General features: G+C 43.2%; 1 protein-coding gene across 1 annotated transcript; it reads right to left on the reverse strand.

Annotated features, from left to right (window-relative positions):
* Positions 1-1188: 1188 nt before the first annotated feature.
* LOC117363534 (acyl-coenzyme A thioesterase 5-like) lies at positions 1189-24145 on the reverse strand. Its single transcript, XM_033951423.1, has 3 exons — positions 23244-24145; positions 3577-3779; positions 1189-2313 (listed from the first exon to the last, which is right to left on the reverse strand). The coding sequence occupies exons 1-3, from the start codon at positions 23812-23814 to the stop codon at positions 1738-1740; spliced, it is 1350 nt and encodes a 449-aa protein (XP_033807314.1). The 5' UTR covers positions 23815-24145; the 3' UTR covers positions 1189-1737.
* Positions 24146-25142: the final 997 nt, after the last annotated feature.

Raw genomic sequence — 25142 nt, forward strand, 5'->3', positions numbered from 1 at the left:
TACAGGGGAAGGGAAGGGGGGTGCATGCATGGCGAGGGAAGAAGTGGGGGGCAGAGAGGAGGAAGGGTGCCGTCCAACATGGTGCCTGGGGTGGACACTCTCTCCCTTTGCCACACCATTGATTATGTGTTGTGCTTTTTTTTTTTGGTTTGAAAATTAAATTAATAAAATCTTTGATTGACCAACCTTAATTTCTTTGCTTTATCATCCAGGCACAATGCCTCCAATTGCATCGTGGCTCTTTCACCAGTATCTTCACTGAAACAGAGATTTTATTGTCTCTTTCCAACTTCTCTATCTCCTCTAAAAGTCTGCTCTCTCTTTCTGATTCCTCCTCTTCCTAGCTAACTACACAAGGAATCTGCCTCTGACCACTGCCTTGAGCCCATCCTAAACTAAAACTAAACTAAACATCGAGTGGTGTGTGTGAGGGTGGAGGGTGGTTGGAAGAAATTTCAAGATATTACATTCAATTACATTACATTAGGGATTTCAAGATATCTGGGAAGTATACTGGGACTCCCTTCCACATAGGGCACGGAGCCTTCTCCTCAACTCTTAAATGCTCTGGGTGCTGCTAGCCGGATGTCCGGCTCTTCTGTTCTTAGTGGTTTCTTGGTGTCTTCTCGCTCTCTTGTTTTGTTTTCCTTTGCCTCTTTTCTTTCATTTTCCCTGAGGGATCATGCACACATAACATAACATACCCTATTATATTATACCTTATTATAACCTCATCCCATAAATTTCTGGCCTATGTCTTTGGGCTAGTCTTTTTGACCTCTGTGACTACCACACAATGGGGTGGGATGGGTGGGAGGTCGGGGTTTGGGCTGTGGTTTGGGGGGGAGGCTGATTGCTTTTCATTGTTTTGCTGAAGGGGTTCCATGTAGGGGATGGGTACCTTGGATTTCCTTCTAATGGAAATTTTTTTTACTCTAGGCATGCTTTGAGTTCTGCTATTGTACATCCGTTTTTTCTGTTTTTCTGCTTACTCTTTCATATTGTTCTTGTTCTATTACATTTACCTGTACAGTATTTCTCATTGGCTAGGACAGCCTGTTATGAATGAACTTGTTTACTTTCTGGTTTTGCCTAATAAAGAGATTTTTTGGGAAAAGAACCAACAACTAAAACTTGGCTTTGTATACCAGGTCATCACCAAATGAGGAACTCAACTCTGTTAAGAATAATTTTAAAAAGTACAGAATGATAATGGAAAGAGAAAAAAGAGCCACCTTTCCATTATCATTAAAGTATTTTTATTGAAAAAAAAAAGTCACAAGCAAAGAACCATTAACATTAACTTAAATATTTTTCTGTATACATTCTAACATCCTTCGCCATTCTCTAATCCCCTAATAGGCTGTTATTTATATGTCAGGAACTTTTGTACATGTAGGGAGCACCCCTCTTTGGTGTATTGCTTTTCTCCATTCTCTTCCATATTACCTTCAGATTCCCACCCCAAATCTCTAGCTCACCAATTCAGCAGGCTTCCATATGGAAAGCTAAAAATAAAACTAGACTTTTTCCTGTGAATTATATGTTTAATATAAGAAATACTATGTGGTTTCCTCTTTTCCCATTTATGAGGTCATTCTGCCTCATTGAGGCCCTTAGCTATGCTACTGTACTTTTGATGAATAATGAGATAGCTGCTCAGCAATACTTTTCTCTTTGCTTTAGGATATCTGGCCCAGCTGAGAGACTTAATATGCTTTACATGCATCTTCCCCTTCATCTTAAATGTGTGTTCAAAAACTCCTGGATCTTCTGCCAAGAGTGCACTTGAGCATGGCCATGAGGTTGGATCTTACCTCCACTTAGAATAGGCACTCCTAGAACTCGATCTAAAGCTGATAGACAAAATGCAGAATAAGGTGGGTCAATTCTGTGACCTGCCCCTGGATAGCTCAGCAGTTCATAGTTCTTTTTCCCATGTTGTTGCAAGCGCTTAATGGCTATCTGAGCATACAAGGAGCTCTTCCAGATCCGGTCATCTTCTCCCACCACAAACAAGATATGACCTTCTGCTTTCTCTATGGGGATGATGCTGTACTCATTAGCAGGATCTAAGGGGTCATCTAAGGCTTCAAAGATATCAAACACATTGGCCTCAGAAACAATGACCTGGCTCATGTCATAGCGCAAACCAGGAAGAGTTAGTTCACCATAATGCAGGTCAGCTGCAGTGTTAGAGCAGCAGCCAGATATGCTGACGGCAGCAACCACTTCTGGTAGGAAGGTGATCATGGAGAGTGCGAGGTCTGCTCCTTTGCCTGAACCTATCACACCAACACCTGGACCCTTCACCTTCAATGAAAAGAAATAAAAGTGGGAGAAGAGGAGAAACAGTAATTCTACAGATTTTACTGTCAAAAAGCATTACCAAAATAAAACCATTCTAAAATGGTGAGTCAGAACATTCAAATATTAGCATAAGGTATTTGAGCAGGTCTTAGTCCCTGCCTTTTTATTCTTTCTTCCCATTGTCTTTCATTTTTTTTATATCCCACAACTGTAAGTAATTTACTATACTCACAGCTAGTTCAAACCTACAAACTGGGTTCAGCTGACACTTATTGGGCTTAACAAAATATTTTATGACACAAAAAGAGGTTTATTCAGGTCCCTCGGACTACGTTAGCCAGAGAGCTTGCTTTCCCCCTCTTTTCTCCTCTATCCTCAGACAGTTCAGGGAAACCAATGATTATTTTAGCTCATAGTCAGCACTGAGATTTTGGCACCATAAGCCTTCATTTTCAACTATCCAGGAAGCTTTCCTCTACACTTATGTAACAATGAACTAACTCTTAGTTTGCTCTGCACCCAGTGCTCAGCCAAAGGACTGGCCACAGAATGACGATGTGCCAATTATGATTTTAGACTGCACTGGAAGTGAATTGCAGCAGTGGCATACAAGAATTATTTCTCCACTACACAAATTTAATTTCTCTGTATTTTGATTATATTTTGGGTGGCTTCATAATACTCCACCGGGCTACTGGGCTTGATGGACCATTGGTCTGACCCAGTAAGGCTATTCTTATGTTGTTATGGAAAAGTCCATAGTCAGTTATTGAGAAAGACATGGGGGAAGCCACTGCTTGCCTTGGATCAGTAGCATGGAATATTGCTACTCCTTGGGTTTTGGCCAGGTATTAGTGACCTGGACTGGCCACCATGTGAACGGGCTATTGGGCTTGATGGACCATTGATCTGACCCAGTAAGGCTATTCTTATGTTCTTATACCTCAATACTGACCTGTATAGCCATCTTAAGACTGAAGAGGATGTCTCTAAATTCATTACATTTTTGGCTCTCTTACTATACATTATCTATAGATCTTAACTTTAACAACAAATAAAAAAGAACTACCTTCAAGCGAGCAAAAGGAAATTGAATGAGAGTTGGGTTTTTTTTAAAACTAATTCCTATTTATCATTGTGCTCCTACTTGGCTGGATCATGCATTCTCTCCTATAGTAAATATGGAAATAAGCCCCAATTTCTCCACAAATGCCTTTAAAGGGTCTCTATTGTGGAAGGACTAGATTTAAGGGGTTTTCTTATTACCTTTGGGTGATGCTGGAGAAATCTTGATGCTCTTTCAAAGTATTCCAGCTGGAAGTCCTTCATAGTCACAGGTAAATCCTCAAAACCAAAATAAGGCAAGGCCAAAGCAGCAAAACCCCGATTGGCAAGAAGACTTGATCGGACCTCCTGTAAACCCCCTTCATCTCCAAACATGTCGATCACTCCAGGAAAGGGACCATCACCTGGATATCAGTCAAAAAAGAATTCCAAGATTGCCCTCTATTAGTAGTACCCATGTCTGAAAGAAATCCCCTAACCCTTATGTGTCCTGTTTGCCTGTTTTAATTAGATTGTAAGCTCTACTGAGCAGGGAATGTCTCTTACATGTTTAATGTACAGTGCTGCATACATCTGGCAGCACTATAGAAATAAGTAGAAGTAGTACTAACATAATTTACATATTTGCTGAAGAGATTTAATAGTTCAAAACTGTGATATCCCAAGCTTTAGAGTGATTAATAAGACTTCCAGATCTGCTGCATATTCTAGACCAGGGGTGCCCACACTTTTTTGGCTTGCGAGCTACTTTTAAAATGACCAAGTCAAAATGATCTACCAACAATAAAATTTTAAAAAACACAAAGCACACTCTACGCAGAGAAAATGTTAATTATCATTTGTATTCGGGTTTATTTTCAGAGGTCAAGGCAGATGACTTTAAAATATGCAATGTCACCTCAGCAACAACTATACAAAAATAGACAAATACAGCTCTTGGGGAGGATGGGATATAAAACTGAAATAAATACAATAAAATAAACTGCTGGAACAGTTCTCCTTGTAGAGAATCCAGGATTTCCTTACTTTTAGAAGACCCCGCAATAGGGATACTCCAATCGACATCTGGCAGCATATTAAAATCACCTATTAGTAATACTTCCTCTTTTACAACTATATTCTGAATGTCTACTATTAAATCTCTTTCCATTTCTTGTCTGTGAAGGAGGCCTATATATCACACCAATGTAAATACATTTTCCATTCCCTCTTTCCAGATTGACCCACAGTGCCTCTTCATTACTCTGCAGATCCTGAAATTATGTGGCTTTAATATGATCGCTAACATATAACACCACTCCCCTCTCCTTTTCTTACTACACTGTCTTTCCTGAACAGCACAGCATAATTATATCCCAGTCATGGTTCTCTTTGAACCACATCTCTATGATTGCCACTAAATCCAACTCAGCCTCTTCCATCACAGCCTCTAGATCCAGAACCTTGCTTCCCATACTTCGAGCATTAGTATATACTGCTTTCCAGACATTGCCCCCTTTTCCCATTTGTGTAGAGGTATTTAGTGATTCACTTACCCGAGGGCTGCCCAACAATTCTAGTTTTAAGCTCTCTTCATTAGGTTAGACTGTCTGCTGATGATGACACTTTTACTCGTCTTTGATAGATGCACACCATCCCTGCTCAGTAGCCCTTGGAAAATCATTCAGTGGTCTAGGAAGCCGAAATGCTCTTGATGACACCATCCAAGCAGCCACATATTTATCTCCAGGATGCGAGCTTCTCTGCCTTGGCCTTTACCCTCAACAGGGAGGATTGATGAGAATACCATATGCACACCTGATAACTTCACCTTCTCTCCCAGAGCCACAAAGTTACTTTTGATACATTAGGAGGGGTTCCTAGCAGTATCGGCTGATGAGCAGCATCGGATAATAGCCATTAGGCTTGATGAATCATGGCAAACTATCCATAACATTTTGGATTTTGGCACCAGGCAGAGAGCATACCTCCTGGACATCATGACTGGTCTGCAGATGGATGCCTCTGTACCCATCAGAAGGGAATCACCAACCACCATTACAGATCCAGCAACTTGGGGATTTCAAGCTTTGGTCCTTCTTCTCCCTGGGATGCTCTCATCTCCGCCACTTCCAGTGTTGCATACCGGTTCTTCAGTTCAAGGGAAGGTGGAGTCACAGTATCAATCCTGAAGGGTCCCATAATCTGAGTCCATCTGTCCTCCCTCCTTCTTTCCCACTGCTGGAAATGTGCCTCTCATTCTTATGGTTGTTTTTCAGTCTTGCCACCTCCTCTCTCAGTTAGTTCCTTTACTTCCTTCATAAGGGACTCAAGCTGAAGACAAATTGTACATGGAACCACTCCCTCTGCTTGGCTAACATTTTCTGTCTGCACAGAGACAGAAGCTGTAACCTGAGCAACAGCTTTAGTGACATGTTGACTAAAGTTTGACTAGCTGCAAAAGTACTCGTACCTTTTCCCAAGTTTTCCCAAGTTTGCCACACCCTGGCAATATTTCCTGTAAGCATTTATGATGTAAACGCAATGGGAAAGCTTGTTAGGCATCTAAACACAATGCTTCTTTTAATAATTCTAGAGAAACTAAAACTAGAGAGGATTGAGGCAGAAAGTGAACATAATAGCTTAGCTGCCAATAAGCAAAGAGAACCTGAGGCTCTAGCCTAAATTCTACTCTCAGATCTGAAAATGGTTTGACAGAACCATCCTCATCTAGAACTTGATGAAGATATATAATATTCTTACATGCCCAGTGTTAGAAAGCTGCAAAATCATGCCAGGTACAAATGCAGGGTTGCTCCTAATAGGCAAGAGAGGGGAGATGTCTGCCCTTAGTTTTAACAATGAGCACAACAATTAAGCCCGCCTAATGGGAGGGTAAACAGAATAGGCTTGTAGTGAGGAACTTAAAAGATGTACAGGCTTGTGCAACAGCACACTAAAATGTAAGGGAGATAACAATTGAGTTTCCACTGGAGTAAATGAGAAGTGAGAAATAGCTCTAAACTAATCATTTATGTGACAAAGTTGACATACCATGGCAAGCAAACAGATATTTAAAAAACCTAAACCTCCTTTATCATGAGACAAAGCTATAATCATATAGGATAAACATATTGTATGTGTAGTAAATAAATTTCTATGGAAAAGGAAAAAACCTTGGTTATGCATAGTCACAGAAATGGTAAGGGGAAGCATTTGAAACAAATACAACCAGTAAAGTAATAGTATCATATTATATAGAGATTTTTGCCCATTAGAGACAAAGGGTATGCTTGCTTAATTGACAATTTTTATTCTGTGACTTGCAATCTCACTGTTACATTTAGCGAGTATAGTTTAGATAAGTTGCTTGGTTCCCACATGTTAATAGTTTCCTCTACTCAAGTTAGAGAGAACTCCCCTTCCCACTGGTTGGAGATCATAGGGTCTAGCAGGAAAGCTACAGACTTTTGTCTATTAAGTTGAAATCCAGAATAAAAATTGAATTCATCCAAAGATCTAACATAGCTGTCAAAGAGGATTGTATTTTAGTCAAGACCAGCAGGATGACACCTGCAAAGGCCAAAACCTTAATTATTTGCCCACCCAAATTGACCTCTGCAAAATCTTGGTCTGTCAAAAGTGGCTGAAGAAAGGGTTCCAAGTATATTAAAAAAAAAAAAAAAAAGTAGAGGGGGCAAGGGACACCCTTGATGTGTGCCCCGTCGAATCAGAAAAGAAGGATAATTTGGCCATTAACTACCACCACTGCTTCCAGTTGGGAATATAATGCCTGAAGAGCCCACCAAAACCAACAAGATATGCCCATGTACTTCAGTAGACCAAAAATGTAAGCCCAATTCATTTTATCAAATGGTTTTTTTTTTTTTTAGCATCTAGACTCACCAAAACTGCCAAGATGAAGGGCAGTTAGCAAAGAGCAATAGACATAAGTACTTTTCGCACATTGATGATGGATTGACCGCCCTTAAAACCCTCACTTGTTCTGAATAAATTATATCTGGAAAGATGGTTGATCGGCTGGCAACAAAGATCGAGAATTTTAAAGTCAATGTTCAAAAGAGAAATAGGCCTGAAGGACTCGGGCAACGTTAAATCTTTGCCAGGCCTTTATAAATTTTGGAGAGGTAGTACGGTCCTGGTTTGTTATTTTCGGACATCTTGGGAGCATGATATGGGGAGTGCTTTATCTACTAAAGATTGTTCTGTGATATGTCCTGAGGTGGGTAAAGCAGTATACTTGTGTGCTTAGGGGCCATCGAATAATTAATCCTGCCCTGGGGGGAAGGAGACAGATGCCAAACCAGGTGGAAGGAGGGAACGAAAGGAAGGAGAAGAGATGCCAGATATTGGAGTGGGAGGGAGAGATGGAAGGAGAGGAGAGAGATGCCAGGATATGGGGGAAGGAAGGGAAACTAAGGAGACATAAAATGCCAGACCAGAGGGAAAAGAAGGAAAGGAGATGCCAGAGCAAGGAGGGAGAAGGAGAGATAGGAGAGAGATGCCAGTGCATGGGGGGAGGGAAGGAAAGGAGAAGAGAGAGATGCCAGAGCATAGGAGAGGGGCGGAGACAAAAAAATGGAGAGGGTGAAGCTGAAATGAATCATGTAGAAAGGAGAGAAAGGGCACAGGATATACAGTTTATTGAAGGGACATAGAAAGAGGGAAGATGCCATATGGAAGAGAGAGAGAGGGCGGACACTGGATGGAAAGGGCAGAGAGAGTGGACAGTGGATGCAAGGGGCAGAGAGGGTGGACAGTAGATGGAAGGGATAGAGAGAGAGAGAGAGAGAGAGAGAGAGGGCAGAGTATGGGTGGAAGGGGCAAAGAGAGAGGACAGATGTTCCATGGAAGGGAGAGAGGACAAATGCTGAATAGAAAGAAGAGAGCGAAAAGAAGATGATTAAAGCAGAAACGACAGAAGGTAGAAAAAAATTTTTGTTGCTTTACGTAGAATCAAGTAGTATTGTAACTGTATTGATTAAAGTTTATCAATAGGAAATGGAAATAAGGCAATTTTTTTGGGACTAAACACCTTTCCTCAGGTAAGGCAGGATACCATAACAACAGTATACTGTACTGTCTTGAAGAAAGCTTTAGCCTCTGAAAGCTAATTAATACTAATTGAAAAATGGATTAGTCAAATAAAATAGTATTTTCTTATCTCATTATTTGTTTTATTTCTGTTTGTTAATTTGTAAAGTGGTGATTGTTATGTAGCAATTTTTTCAAATTTACATCTACTGTCTATATATTTTGCACAGTATTAGGGGATGTGTCACTGTTTCTGTGGTGTTAACTTTGGTCTACATATTTCTATTTTTAGTTTGTGATTATTCCATATTGGGCAAGAGTGTATCTGTGTTCTGTGTGTATGAAAAGGACATGGTTTTCTGTTAGCATCGACTGTGCAGGATCTGGCTTTAGTTTTACAATGCGTGTGTTGGTGTTCTAGTGCTCACTGCAGTGTTTAAGATACTGCCTTTTCCTAGGTGCACCCTTGTTGTGTGACTCATGGATTATTACTAAAAATAACTTTTTTTATATAGAGGGAGGTTGTTAAAAAATGATCAGCACTGGCTGTCATATATACTAGGTACGCCACTGGATTTAATGACCCTATTCTAACTTTACTGTTGACTTAAGTGGTGTTGTCAGTGGCGTACCTAGCATGTGTGACACCCGGGGCCCATCATTTGTTGGCATCCCCCCCATCTGTACGAAAAACATGATTTTTAGTAACAAGCCACACGTCACACATGAGTACCTAGGAAAAGGCAGCATCTTACATACTGCAGTGAGAAGTAAAACAGCAATACACCCATTGTAAAACTAAAGCCAGACTAGTACAAATCAATCCTAACAGAAAACCATGTCTTTCGAACACACAGAACACACCTTTGCCTAGTATGGAATGTCATCACAAACTTACCCCTCCCCCTTTTACAAAACTGTAGTGTGGATTTTAACCACGGTGGTAACAGCTCTGACGCTCATAGAATTCTGAGCATCAGAGCTGCTACCACCACGGCTGGCACTAAAAAACGCTCCACAGTTTTGTAAAAGGGGGATAAAATAGAAATACATAGACAAAGGTTAAATTGAACCAGCAAGAAGCTGGACTCTGCATACAATGCAATACCACAGAAACAGTGACACATGTCTCCTAAAGCAATAAATAAATAGAAAATTTTTTGTTTTACCTTTGTCTTCTCTGGTTTCTGCTTTCCTCATCTTCTTGTTACTTTCTTCCTTCCATCCACTGTCTGCCATCTCTCTTCCCCTATATGGCATCTTCTCTCCTTCTATGCCCCTTCAGAAACTGTATGCCTCCCCCTTCCATCTCTCCTTTCACCCCCATTGATCTGGTATCTGTCTCCTCTCCTTCCCCCCTGCTCTGGCATCTCTCTCTCCGCTCCCTTCCTCCTGTTTTTCCCTGGTCTTCCTTCTCAATTTATTTTCTGCCTCTGTCTAAATTCTTTTTTACTATTCAGTCCTCAATTTCCCTCTTTCACTGTGTCTACCTATAGCTTGCCACCTCTTTCCCTCACCCCTTCCAGTAACTAACTCTATCCTCTTCCCTCAATCCTGCATGTGCCCTTTTTTTCTTTCTCCTCCCCACTTCCTTCCAGCATCTGCTCCTCCTTTCCCTCACACTTCCATTCAGCAGCTGTCCTTCCTCTCCACCACACTTCCATTCAGTGTCTGTTTCCCTCTCTCTTCCCCTTCCATCTACTGCTCACCCTCTATCTCGCCCCTTCCATACATTGCCCTCTGTGCTCTTTCTATCCAGTGTGCACTCTCTCTCTCTATCTTCCATATGGCATCTTCCCTCTTTCTATATGCTCCTTCCATAAACTATCTATCCCCCCCCTCCCCTATTATCTGGCATCTCCCTCTTCTCCTTTCTTTCCTTCCCACCTCACGGTCTGGCATCATCCCTTCCCTGATTCCCGGCATCTCTCTCTTTTCCTTTTCTTCCAACTCTCCCTCCCCCTCCATGCTCTGACATCTCCTCCTTCCTTTTCCCATGATTTGGCATACCTTCCTCCTTCCCTCCATGCCCTTGCATCTCTTCTTCCCTCCAAGCCCTGGCATTTCCTTTCATTCCCTCCCTCATCTTCCTTCAACACTCTCCCCAATTCTCTCCCCCTCTGCTCCCTTTCCTCCTTCTGTCACCCAAGGCCTGGTGTCCTGAACTTCATCGGGCAGCAGCAGCATTCACAATTCACTGCTGTTGCCCGCTTCAGGCCTTCCTCTCTTGTCGGGTCCTGTCTTCATGAAAACAAGAAGTAGGCAGGACCCGGCAGAGAGGAAGGCCTGAAGCCGGCAACAGCAGCGAATTGTAAATGCTGCTGCTGCTCGAAGAAGGTAATGGCGCCAGGCCTTGGAGCACCGAGGCAGACTGCTTCTCCCCCCTCCCAGCCGAACCCCCGCTGACCCTCCTATGTCTCCCCCCCCCAAGTGAACCTTTCCGACCCTCCTAGCGAGAGCAGCAAACCTCCATCCAGTAGCGTTGGCTGCTTCGCGGCTTTCTCCTGCCGGTGAAGCGTTACTGATGACATCATCAGTGACGCGGCAGAGGGAGGAGAAAGCCGCGAAGCAGCCGACGCTACTGTAGGGAGGTTTGCTGCTCTCGCTGGGAGGGTGGGGGGGTGTGATAGGGACCGGGCTGGCTATGCACCCCCCTAAAGCTGCACCCGGGGCGGACCGCCCCCTCCCCCCTTGGTACGCTACTGGGTGTTGATGTCCCCCTCCAGGCAGTATAAAGAATTAAAGTTGTATTAACATCAAGCAGCTTTCAAATGACATTTTAAGCAAATATAAATATAATATTTTTAATACATTGCTAATTATTACCTGCATCTTTACCTAAACTATTTTGCCCTAGCTCTCACTTTGATCTTTATCTGCTACTTTTTTATTTTGCTGTAGTGCAATCACACAGGTCTCCTTCAAGGCTCAGTAACACCTCTCCATAAATTATGTGGAAGAGGTCTGGAAGTGGGGATCGCATCTATTTCATATCCTCAGTGAGACCTCAGGAAGGAACCTAGTGATCAAAACATTATTAGAGGTGCTATAGAGCCATTTCTTGTATGACTGGATGAGCTATATTTATCTTTTTTTTGTTAGTTGTTTAAATTCATGCAGAAATAAATGGCTAGATTGAACCTAATGACTTCATTAACACATTTCCATTTTTTAAACTTCTATACCAGTGTTCTTCAACCACCGGTCCATGGACCAGTGCTGGTCCACAGAAATTTCCTGTCAGTCCACAGGGCCAGCACGTGCATCAGGCCCAAAACAGTGTTCTTCAACCGCCGGTCCACAGTGCGATCAATGCAGCGTTATCTCGAGCCAGCTCCCTCTTCCTAACTGATTCAGTGCACAAAGCCACGGGCAGTGGCTCCTACGGGCATCCTGCACCTGAACCCGAAACCTTCTCTCTGACGTTGCAACATCTTCAACCGCCTGTCCACGGACTGATGCCGGTCTACAGAATAATTCTTTTATTTCTGCTGGTCCATAGGTGTAAAAAGGTTGTAAAACACTGCTCTATACCATTTGAAAAAGGGCAAATATCTAATTATTCCCTTCTAGAATTGGATATTTCTTAAATTTAGTAAAAATATTCTGGTACAAGTGTCAAACCTTAAAAAAGGAAGTCATATTGATCACTGGAAAATAATAATAATTAACTAATAAAAATAGTACACCTTTAGGGCTCCTTTTACTAAGCTGCGAAAGTGGTTTTAGCATGCGCTTAGCACGCGCAGAATTGCTGCGCACGCTAGACGCTAACACCAGAATTGAGCTGGTGTTAGTTTTCCCGCGTAGCGTGGTTTGCGCGCGCTAATATTCTGCATGCGCTAAAAACGCTAGCACGCCTTAGTAAAAGAGGGGGTTAATTTTCCCCACCACCAAATTTCCTCATCCTGCCCTACCCGGCTACTTTTTCATGCCATCCGGCTGGAAAACATTTCTGGGGAGAACACTGTATATGTCATATTTTTAAAGATGGAACAAAGTATGGCTATACATCAAGGACATTATAAAAAGTTTCTGAAGATTTGGGAGCCATTGCCAAAATTTTGCAGAGTGATTATGCCCTTTGGTCATACATGTCAAGGGTGGGTGGGTGGGAGGGCGGGTTGGAATGTATTTTCAATTTCTCAATTTGAGTGTATTTTTTGAATAGAATTGGAGGGGGTGATATATCTATTTGTCATAAATTATAATTGTAAATATATTTAAGTGCTTTTATAGAGTTATATGATTGTATTATATCCTGCACTTAATCATGGCTTTAAAATGAATAAAGAAATTTTTAAAAAAAGAAGAAAGATTCCCCTAAACAAAAAAGTCAATAATGTTATTTTATTGATACCATTTCTGCTTATTTAGAATTAACTCATTATATTCACTGCTACACAGTACTGCCCAAAAAAGGGATATTTACTTGTTTCAGTTCTTCATTTCTTCATAAGAACTGTATAAAATGATTGTAACATGAAGTAATAATAAATATATTTTTGCTCAAATTAAAAAAAAATAAAAATCTTTGCCAGGCTTGAGAAGTAGTTATGTTTAAAACAGTTTTATTAGGTTTTACATGTACATAGAGACAAGATCAGCCAGATCATCAAGCAGTTTACCTAAACATCATAACTGTACCCAATAAGTCCCATCACCAACCCCCAACCCCTGCCAACCCCCTTCAAACTCCCCCCCCCACCTTCCCCCCCACCCACCCCCCGTGGGAACAGCCTCTAACAGTTAGGTCAATTCAACAATCTACTGCGTACAACCGGTGTTAGTGTTGAACAGAATGGTATCCAACAGCGTAGGTACAAAACACCAGCCTTAGAGTTCATGTCTGTAACGGATAATCGCTCATAACCTGCTAACTGGATCATTTGCGTGCGCCAGTGGGAAACTGTTGGGGTATGTGGTGACAACCAGCATTGAAGTATAGTTTTAAGTCCCACGAAAATAGCCTTTCTGGCAAACATCGCTGCACCCGGTCGAATGGGCCTCATAGTAAGTTTTAACGTGAATAAATACATATTGGTAGGTATCCAAGTGCATTTCCAGATAGATTGTACATGTAGGCAGATACGTTTCCAGTATGCCTGAATGCCCGGACAGTGCCAGAACATATGACCCAAAGAGGCTTTCGGGGCCATACACTTCAAACAACAATCAGTAGGACTGATACGTGCCCGAAATGCCCGAGCAGGAGCAAAGTATGCTCGGACTAGAAACTTGTAGTATCTTTCCCTTTCTGCTACCGACAGCTGAAGTTTCATGCCCATTGAAAAGCTCCGTTTCAGTATGTCCACTGAAATAGTAATCTGTAAATCTTGTGTCCATTGCGATGCCAATAAAGCATAGTCCAATTCTCCAGCCAATTCTTGTAAGAATCTATGGTGTGTTCGCAGTGGTACAGGTTCTTGTGCCGTTAGGCAGATGGCTTCCGATAGGTGGTCTCGGATAGAGTCAGATAAGGCTGTTTCCGATAAGGTAGTGACATAATGATGGAGCTGCCTGTATTGGAACCAATCCGCCGGTGTTAGTACTGATGAATCACATAACATTTGAAAAGATTGTAATTGTCCATTAGATTGCAGTACATGGAATAAATAAAATAGCCCCCTCCCTCTCCACCAGGTCTGGGCGCCCATATCCATACCTGGAAGAAAATCTCCATTACCAGCCACCGGTAGATATGGAGTCACATTAGGTCGAACGGTTAATCGCCGGCAGAGATTCCTCCAAAGTCTACGCAGGGGTAGGAGAAACACATCCCCATAATTGGCTTCCCGTTTAGGAAGGCATTTAACATGTAACATATAACTAAAATGATAGGGGGCATGTGCCAAACACTCCACCCTCGTGGCTGAGAAGTGAGATGTCCCACAAAACCAGTCATTCAAGTGCCGCAGTAAACAAGCCTCATTAAACCTCCCCAAGTGCAAGAGACCCAGACCCCCTTGAGAGATAGGCAAAGTTAAATTGCCTAGGGGGATTCGGGATCTCCTGCCTCGCCATAAAAAGTGAGATAATGCACGATGATGAAGCCGGATATGTTTGTGTAGCAAATAAATGGGCAAAGTTTGTAGAACATACAGCCACTGTGGGATCATCATCATATTGTATAACGCAATCCTGCCCATTAGTGTCAGTGGGTAGGATCTCCATGCCTGCAACCGTTGTGTAGTTTGGGTAAGCAGTGGGCGAACATTAAGTGTATAGAGTGTTGCCAGATCTCTCGGTATACGAATTCCCAAGTATCGAATAGATGTTGGGGCCCATACTAAAGGGAAGGGGTCGGACCATGATTCACACAGTGAGAGTTGTAATGGAAGCACTAGAGATTTCTGTTTGTTTAATGTCAGGCCGGAATATATGTGGAATTCATCCAATATCTCCAAGGCACGCTTCAAGGAACTGTGTGGCTGAGCGAGTGTAAGTAAGATGTCATCGGCAAATGCCAGTACTCTTATCTGAGAGGAGCCCTCCCTCAGCCCAACCAGAATATCATCCTTTAATAAAGTTCGTAGTAGAGGGTCTAGATAAAGTATGAATAGCAGCGGGGATAGTGGACATCCCTGACGTGTGCCCCTACCAATATTGAATGGCTGTGTCAAAAAACCATTGACCAAGAGGGACGCTGTTGGTGACGCATATAACACCCGCAAGGAAGACTCAAACCAACCCCCTATTCCCATGTATTCCAGTACCTTAAATAGGTATGTCCAATCAACCTGGTCAAAGGCCTTTGCAGCGTCTAGACTGACCAATATACCCGGGTTGGACGCTTGTTGAGCTCTAGACATTGCTAGCAACACCCTCCTAACATTCACCACCGAATGGCGGCCTTGGACAAACCCCGTCTGAGCCTGGGAAATCACTAATGGCAGGAGTGGAGACAATCGATTTGCCAATAGGCGGGCCAGTATTTTTATATCGACATTTAGGAGGGATATCGGACGATAGGAGTCTACTTCGTCTGTAGGTTTGCCTGGTTTCGGTATTAATGTTATGGTGGCCGCATTGGCATGCAAAGGAAAGCGGCCCTTCTCCAGCGCCACCACAAAATATCCCAGGAGAGGTTCACACACCTGCAGAGACATTATTTTATAAAATTCTGTGGAAAACCCATCTGGTCCCGGGGCAGTGTATGATTTTAATTGTGTGATTACTCTTTGTATCTCTGTGCCCTGGATGGGTCTGTTTAAGGTTGATCTCTGCAGGTCAGTGAATTTAGGCATACCCGCGTCTTCCAAATAGTCAAGAACATCGGGGCCCATTGATGTAGTATGACTAGCATAGAAGTTCGAAAAGTGTGTGTAAAACGCTTCAGCTATGTCGGGTGGTGTTGTAAGATAAGTGTGCGTCCCAGACTTCACTCGGGGTATGTATCGGCCATCCTGCCAGTGTTTAGTTAGTGTGGCTAGCAATCTGCCGGTTCTATTACCATAGCGGTAAAACCTATATTTTCTGTAGAATAAAGAACGCTTGATTCGTTCGTGTAATAGTGCATTCAAGGCTACTTGCGCTGAGTTCATATCTTCACTGAGCTGACGCGACGGGTTGTGAAGAAATTTGGCTTTCAATTGTGTATATCGCTTTTCCAGTCTAATAATACCCTGGGCAATTCTCTTGCGGCGTGCTGATACATATGATATTATCACCCCTCTAAGTACTGCCTTAGCCGTGTCCCAAAATAGATCCGGGGTATGTACATGTTGCCCATTGGTTGCTAAAAATTCTTCCCAGTTAGTTTGTAAATATTTTTTGAAAGATGGGTCATCGGCCAGATAGGAGGGAAATCTCCACCGGAAGTTTCCCTTGGGGGGAGCAGTCCAGGATATATCCAACCAAATAGGACAATGATCGGACAAGGCTAATGGCCCTATCGTCGCCTCTGTTATTCGCGAGAACAAAGATTCTGTTATGAGGATATAATCTATTCTGGAAAAAGTTCCATGTGCTCGTGACTGGTGTGTGTAGTCTCGTTCAAACGGGTGCAGTAACCGCCAGGGATCCACCATACCCAGGGACTTGCACAAAAAGGGCAGTCCCCTAGTGTCGGTTGCAGTTGGAGACCCAGACACTCTGGATCGATCAAGGGAAGCATCTAGAACTTGATTGAAATCCCCCACCACTAGAAGAGGAATTGAAGTGTCCTTAAGGCCTAAAGTAATCAATGAATTAAAATATGTGGTCGAGTAGCTGTTTGGCCCATAAGTTATTAATAATCGAAAAGCAGTGCCTTGCAGTGTTATATACAATAGCAATGACCTACCTAGCTCGTCTTTATGGCATGATGTGACTACACATTTCAAACCTTTTCGTATTAACAAGCAAACACCAGCTTTCTTGCCTGTAGAGGATGCATGAAAAACAGATCCTACCCATCCCCGCTTCAATTTCTCATGCTCCTCAGCAGTCAGTTTAGTCTCCTGCAAACAGGCCAAATCCGCCTTGTGGCGTTTCAGCTGTTGCAGGATTTTGGTCCTCTTTACAGGAGATGTTATACCGGCTACATTCCAGGAAATTATTCGAAGTGTGTTATCCCCTATGTGTACCCCCTAGAAATTGCATAGTGACAGTGAATCTCCAAATCCACGTCTGGGCGCCCAGCCTCCCCCAGACGGTCAGTACATGAACCCAATCCATTGGCATTAGCAGCAGTCGTAAACATAGCATATACATCTTTAATCTGACCTGTGAAATACATAAAACTGATTCCTGTTCTGTCCCCCAAGGCTGTTCCCACCCCCCCCCCTCAAGCCCAACCCCTCCCCCCATCTCCCCAACTATCCCAACTAGCATATCCCGGAGGTATATGCAAGAGGTTCGAGGAGACACCCACGGTGCCCCAATCCTTTAAACATTTGACATACAGTCTCAAACTAGAAAGCCATAACATAACAACAGATTCAATTGTAAAATCCTGAAAGTACATCCTAGCCAAACCCCATACAATTACGTGATATGATCTTCAAGGAGGGTCCCCTTGGGAGTCCAGCTGGGTGTTGATGAAGTCAGCTGCCTCAGAAGCCTCTGTAAATGAATGCCATGTGTGTGCATGCTGAATTTTCAGGGTTGCCGGATACAGAAACAGAAAACGCTGTTTAAGATCCTCCAGGCGTTTACAAAGTGGATAAAAGCCTTTTCTTTTTTCAGTTAGAGCCGTCGAGTAATCTTGGCTAATGCGGATAGTTGATCCTCGCATCTTTAAGACATCTTTTTTAATCCTGTAGTGGTGTAAAACTGCAGCTTTGTGCCTGTAATTCAGAAATTTTACTATTACCACTCTCGGTCTGTCTTCCTGTGTTGGCCTCCTACCCAACCGGTGAGCCCGCTCCAGGCATAGAGTGCCAGTTTCCACTGCCTCCGGGAATTCCAATTCCAGCCAGCTTTCCAATTCCGCAGGTAGATTAGCATCAGGGATCAGTTCTGGGATCCCCAGAAACCGCAAGTTGCTGCGTCTGGACCTATTTTCCAGGTCATCAATTTTTTCAGCCTGTCTGTGCACAGTTTCTTGTAAGGAGGCCAAGTCTATTTCATGTGATGTGATAGTATCTTCAGATGCAGACACCCGATGCTCCAGTTCCGTCGTGCGGGCCGTGGTATCAGTTAGTAGTTGTTCCATTCGGGTCATTTTAGCCGTTAGAGCCTCCAACTGTGGCCCCAGTGCCTGGGTCACCGCCGTCTTGATGTCGGTGAGGGCGGCATCAGTGAACTCTGCAACCGCCGTCCCCGATGCGGCCGCCATCTTGGACACGACCGGAGCAGTTTTTTGCTTACCCGCCCTGACCGGCTTCGATCGCGGCGGTTCTTGAGACCGGGTCAGGTAGTGGTCCATCAAAGCCTGATGCTGGGCGTCTGCGGGGGATCCGGCCAGGATGAATTTCAGCGCGGTTTGGCTCGCGTGTGCGGATTGAGGCCCGGAGCCGATGTGAGAGACGTCTCACCGGCTCATAGCGTCACGTGACCTCTCCTTGAGAAGTAGTTATAAGTGCTCAGTTAGACCCTGTTGGAAAGGCACTTTCCAATATTATCTCATAATGAGAGAGTAGGGGGGAGCACAACTGAGGTAGAAATTTATAAAATTCTGAGGTAAAACCATCAGGGCCAGGAATGGTTGAGTTACTTAAGGATTTTATTGCTAGTTGTAACTCCTTGGCCGTTAGAAGAGCATTAAAGTAGGGATAGCTAAACAAATGATAATTTAGGTAACCCACTCTAAGTAGTGGGTTAAAGAAAGGCCCAGATTAACTAGTGGTGCAGCTAACATTGTCTGAAACAATTATGAAAAATCATAGCAATATCCTGTGCCCGATGCTGCAACAAATCTTTATTATTCTTAATCATAGAAATATATGTTGGGCCCTGCAATACCTTCACTATGCACACTAAGGGCTCCTTTTACAAAGCTACGCTAGCGGTTTTAACGCACGTGCCGGATTAGCACACGCTATAGCCCTAAGAGTCTACCAGGCTTATGGCCATATTTGTAAAAAGTAAACTTTCTGTGAAAAAGCTGGGTTTTTTTTTCATTTTTTCATGAACTAATAATAATAATAATAATAACTTTATTTTTCTATACCGCCATAGTCAGGCGACTTCAAGGGGGTTCACATTGAAAGAAGGCTGGACAGTCAGCGAATGATAAGGAGTCTAAAAAAGAAAAGTTACATAGACAAGTTACATACTAATTTAAGTTCCATGGGTAAAGAATACATGAAAATTGGAGCTTCCAGAGCTTGAATAGCGTTTACGGGGGGGTATGTTTTAGTTTAAGGGTGGTCTGTTTTAGTCAATGAATTTGTCGAATAGGGCGGTTTTTATTGCTTTTCGGAATGCATTGAAAGTCAGTTTGGGTTCATTTATGCAGTTTCGCAACCAGACTTGTCTATTCGCTTGGAACATGAAGGTTCTATCCAGGAAGGATTTGTATCTGCAGCCTGAGATCTTTCGGTAGGTATTTAGGACAGATCATGTGGTTAAATATGTTTCTTTAGTGGACCGAGAGGAATTATGTATATAATGCTGTTTAGTTTTCCTAAGTTGTTGTTCAAGATGAATAATACGAGCAACAATGAGCTTGGGAAACCATATATTGGATAATATCTCCCCTCAAGACCACTTTAAGAGTTCACAAAATAAGAGTATCCTTATGCTGCTAATTAAAATTACAATATTCCTTGCATTTGGTATGTAAATATGATTGAAAATGTTTATCTTGGTTAGGGTACACAGGGAATCGCCATCAAAAGGCCCCAAGGTTAGGGAGCAGTAAGTCAATTCTACCCAGAACATGGCATGATCAGATATTATTGTAGATCCTATTTCTACAGTAAGGATACATGTGAACCATGACATAGAAACCAATATGAAATCTATTCTTAACATTGAGCCAAAGGGGTATAATATTTTGTTGTGGGGTTTAGCAGGCGCCAAGGGTCTACTAAATTTGAGGCTCAAAATAAATATGGCAAACCTTTCCCAGGGCCTAGGACTAACTCCCAAGGTTGTGCGGATCTATCTAATTTATGATCAAGTTCTTGGCTGAAATCTCCAGCTAGTACCACTGGAAGTGAATCGTTACACATAGCCATTTCAATCAGTTTACAAAAAAAAAAAAAAAAGCATGCTCATAAGTATTGGGTATATGAAGAGCAAGTAAATGTAATGCCAGACCTGACATTTTAACATGCAACAAAATGTACCTCCTATTGCTATCCTTTTGCTATCCAATTGCATAATTTGTCTCAAATCCTTTTCAAACGAGGACTGCTACTCCTCCCTTCTTTTGCGGATTTGAGGAGTAAAAGGTCTGACTAACTCCATGTTTGGAGTGTTCCGAATCTGTAAGTTTGGTATCCTATAGCCATGCTGTATCAACAGCCTGCCTTTTCAATTGAGAGAGGATTCTGTACAATGTATTATGTTTATTGAGAGCTTCTATACTGCTACTAATGACGGGGGAGTCAATTCAGAGCGGTTTACATGAACTCGTTTAGAGATGTTACCATACAGTGTTACAAAGAGCTTCTGGGAGGTGTTACAATACATGGAGCTATGTGGTAGTGTTACAATACAGAGTTATTAATACCAGCATAATTATGCCATAATAAATCATCCTACTTATGTTACTAGCACATTGATCATCCTACTTATATGCACACATTCATACCAAATCAATTGCCCTACCTATATACTGTACACATACTAGGTTTACTATTGCACTATATTTACACACCTCCTAAGGAGGTTAGCCATTTCAACTAAATATAATCTATTTATGCACATCTCTGAAAGTTCTAGTTTCTCTCTCTCTGTCAACTTCATAATTTCAGTTGAAGTAGTCTCAGAAAAGGATAGTCTTTATCCCTTACTTGAATTTTCTGGTGTCCTTTTCTAGCTTTAATTCTTTCGGTAGGGCATTCAACTAGGTTGGGGGCCATTACTGAGAACATTCTTGCTCTGGTTCTTTTGTATTTTACACATAGCTTACTTATATACCAGGTCAACCCTGTACTAATTTTGGAAGAAGCTTGCCTATTGCTTAGATATGAGACCAAATAGCAAAAAGATGTGTTACCGGTAAATTAAAAAAAAAATTTTTTTTTGAAGGGTTGTATTTTCAGCCAAATGAAATGTGTTTTAATATTTGTGATGTTAGAGCTGTGTTAAATCTGTACTGTTTTTATTGTGTATGTTTTGCTGTAATCCACTTTAAACAAAGGCATAATATAAATCAGTGTTCTTCAACCGCCATTCTGCAAAAATTTCTTGTCGATCCGTGAAGGATTTGGGTCCCCTCCACAAACTGCATACTAGGCAGGAAGAGAGGCTCCGATGCCAGTGTTAGCTGACTTGCAACTTCCTGTTGCTGTCGTGTATGCCAGGACTCCTGCCACGTATGCCTCCTGCCTTCGCAGGGACTCCTTCCTTCGCTGCATATGCCAGGCCTCCTGCCTTTATCTTGTCTCCGCATCCCCAGACAAGCAGCAGCAGCTTTGTGTGCATTTAACTTCGGCACACAGCTGCCCCTAAGCAGTAGTTTAGCCGTGGTTTCATGAAGCGGCCTCAGGGCCTTTCCTAGGCTGGCCTGCTTCGATGATGCACCAAAGGCCCCGAGGCTGACTCATGAAACCGCAGCTAAACTACTGCTTAGGGGCAGCTGTGTGCTGAAGTTAAAAGCAAACAGAGCTGCCGTTAGGCTAAAGAGAGGTAACATTTGTTGGAGAGGGAAGGGAGAAGGGGTTCTCCTGGACAGGGGAGGAGGGAGGGGAAGGGGGAAAGGGTACTGCTGGACACGGGAAGAGGGAAAGGGAAGAGAGTTATTGTTGGATAAGGAGGAGGAGAGGGAGAAGGGGAAGAAGGAAAATAGGAAGGAAACAGCTGGCAAGGAGATTAGAGGAGGGGAAGGAGTTAGGATGGAATGGAGAGATCAGATGAGGTAAAGGGGAGAGACCAAGGAATGAGAAAGTAAAGAGAGATTAATGTTGAGAAGGGGGGTCAGATGAGAATAAGGAGAGAGGAACAAAGATGCTAGATCTGGTGTAGGAGAGATAAAAATGAAGACAGCAGAATGAATCATGTAAAAAGGAGAGAGGGGGCACAGGCTGGATGGAAAAGGGAGAGGGGCATAGAAAGAAGGCAGATACCAAATGGAAGGGGGAGAGGGCAGACAGTGGATGGAAGGGGCAGATGCTGGACTGAAGAGACAGAGGGCATACGCTGGATGGAAGGGAGTAAAAGGACAATGAAAGCAAAACCCAGAGATGACAAAAGGTAGAAAAGAATAATTTTATTTCTATCTTGTGATTAGAATATATCAGATTTGAAATATGTGTCCTGCTAGTGCTGGTGTTTGACATAACTGGGGACTGCAAAGCCCAAGCAGTGCTTCTTTAGCTTCCAGCTGGCTTATGGCTCTCTCTGACCAGGGGGCAGTTGCCCTAGTTGCACTCCCCTAACATGATTACTGTCATGTGTGACTGCGGTATTCTGTTAGCATGATATTTCTGTGTAGCATTCTGTAATAATTTGGCTTATTCAGTTTTCTTGATAGTAGAGGGGATATATGTGAAGGGGAGAGGAGACAGGGGTTTTGTTGATCCTTGCCCTGTATTATTTGTATTTATAAAATGACAATTGTACAGAATATTGTTTCTTTTTATACTTTAATAAAATACGTTCAATATAAAATCATAACTATTTGAGGCTTGTGTGGAAGGGATCAGATGGTTTGCGGGACAAAGCTCGCAGGGGCGGAGATGTTTTTTAAATTTCAGTCTTAGTAGTTTTCCAGTCCACAAAATAATTCTTTTATTTCAGCCGGTCCATAGGTGTAAAAAGGTTGAAGAACACTGATATAAATAATAAACTGTTAACTTAGAACGCCCAGGTGTTTGGTTGAACACAGAAGATACTCAGCTACAGGAATGACCATGGGTTTGTCACAGGGGGGACCCTATGTGCCGTTTCTGAGGTATGACGAGGATTACAAAGATAACACACACAGACTTGCAGTGGTGTAGGAAGGAATTTCTCCAAATGTGTGTGGGGGGTGGGCTGGGATGGAGGTAATCTTTTTTGCATGATCCAAGAGCTTTCTATGAAGCAGCCAGCAGTAGGAGGGATGATGTAGTAGCCAATCCAGGGGAGAGGGAATGCTTCCTCAGCACCCATGAATAGTTATCTAGGATTGTAAGCTCCTTGGGGAAGGAACTTTTTCTCTTGTATGCATCTGTACAGTTTGAGCTAGAAATGTTACTCTGCTTGTCCTATAACGTCAACAAGTGGTCATATACGTTGTGACTAATTGCTGCTTTTACCTGGAGGTATGAAAAGGCTGCCTCTGACTACGCCTTCTCTTAGCCTTATTTTGCGGACTCCGCGGCCAGCAAATTGTCTCTCTACTTTCAGTCTGGTCAACACCGGTCCATGGACGCTGCTCTTGGGCTGGCTGAAACCCTCGTGGACCAGCATCTCCACGATCATGGGGCCGTCTGCAGCCACGCTTTCCTCCAGCCTTTGGTGGGGCTTCTCCATGCCGGCAGGGGCCAGAGCCCAGAAGAGTCCCATGGGCTCCACGCCCCTATAATCGCCCCCTACGGACGGGTCCCTGGCCAGTTCCAGGCAGCCGCCCTCATCGGCCCGGTAGTGGGCGCACGAGTTGAAGAGACAGCCCTCTTGGCCGACCACCTGCGCCCGGAGAGTCACCCGCTGCCCGGGCTCCAGGCCGCGCACGGCCACGCTCAGGCGCTCGTCGGCCAGGCTGGGCTGGGGGCTCACGGTGAGCACCGGCCCGCTGCTCGATCGCCGCCGGACCACGGCCAGGCCCGGGGATCTGGCCCGGAGGGCGAGAGCGAGACCCCGGGCGGCGGCTGCTGGTAGCGCCGCCATCTCCTCTGCCGCTCGATCCCCGTCACAGAGAGGGAGAGAGTCCCGAGGCGGGGCAGGGGAGGAGAGAGGACGAGGACTTTATAACCCGCCAGTGCAGAGCGTGAAATTCCAACCTGAAGAGGCAGCAGCGGGGAACCTGGGAAGTTAGGCCAAAGCACTGCCAACATTTTGATATCAGTAACCCAGCAAAACCGACCCCCGCCTCTCTGGACAGAACTACGGAGCCAAGTCAAGTGAGAATAACAAGTCTCCATGGTCTTATTTGGTATTTTTTTTTAAAACCCAGCCAGGTCGGACCACCCAATAAAGTTACTATTAAAATTATTTAGTAGCCAAATGCAACCAATTCTTCTATGAGGGAATGCAGTGTGGTGTTTGTATGGAAGAGAATATTATAAACTCCACTTCCGGTTTGTCACACACGCTGCATCTACAGAAATCCCCCTATCTTCAGATACAAGGCGAGCTCTAACGGTTTATTCTTAGAACAGTGCTTTAGCTTTAGCAAGTCTGTCATGCAATACCGATAGGCTGCAGTACTCGACTCCAATTTCAGTCTCCCCTCAGTATGGGCCAACGCACTGTATTTCCTGCTGTCAGACACGGTGATGCTTATTTTCAAAATTTGGGCAGCCAAATAGCAAGGAGGCCTGTTTTAGGCAGGACTAGGAACTTCCACTAGCGATACTCATGCGGGAAGAACCGTCCAAGTCAAAAAGAAGGGTGTCTTAATTTAGACCTGTTTCAGTCGCATCCAGGCAGGCAATGTGCCCTCTAAGGACTGAGCTGACCCAACCAGCAAAGTCTCATTACTCAGACTGTGTTGAAATGTAGTTTCATCTACTTCAGCACAGCTCTCACTCTTAGGAGTTTGTCCCTTCTACCACCAATTTTAAATTATATCTGCCTTTACCAAGTCCAGAAAAGCCTTTTTACATTCCAATATAGAATTTCATAACAGAGAATTTTTTTTTTTTTTTAATCCAGATTTTTGTAAGGACAGCCTTGCCAAATAATCAGAGCTAAGGGACTGAACACAGTTTATCTCAGCATTTAATTACTAACCAGCAACCTTTAACCCAAGTCTGCCTTTAAACATGTCAGAACTTTCTGTTTTGCATGCAGGTGTGCAATTTCAGAACTGATCAGTAGGATCTTGCTAAGCTTTCTCTCTCTTATTATCTTAAACTAGATGTCAAATTGTTTAGAATTTATAGTTTTGGTGGACCTGAGTTATAAATATGGTCCAGATGATCCAATCAGCTTTACTTTCAAGTATCTCTATCACAAAAGCCAAGTAATATTAAACTTTATTTTGATCCTCAAAC

Source organism: Geotrypetes seraphini, chromosome 7, assembly GCF_902459505.1.
Source record: "Geotrypetes seraphini chromosome 7, aGeoSer1.1, whole genome shotgun sequence".
Lineage (NCBI taxonomy): Eukaryota > Metazoa > Chordata > Amphibia > Gymnophiona > Dermophiidae > Geotrypetes > Geotrypetes seraphini.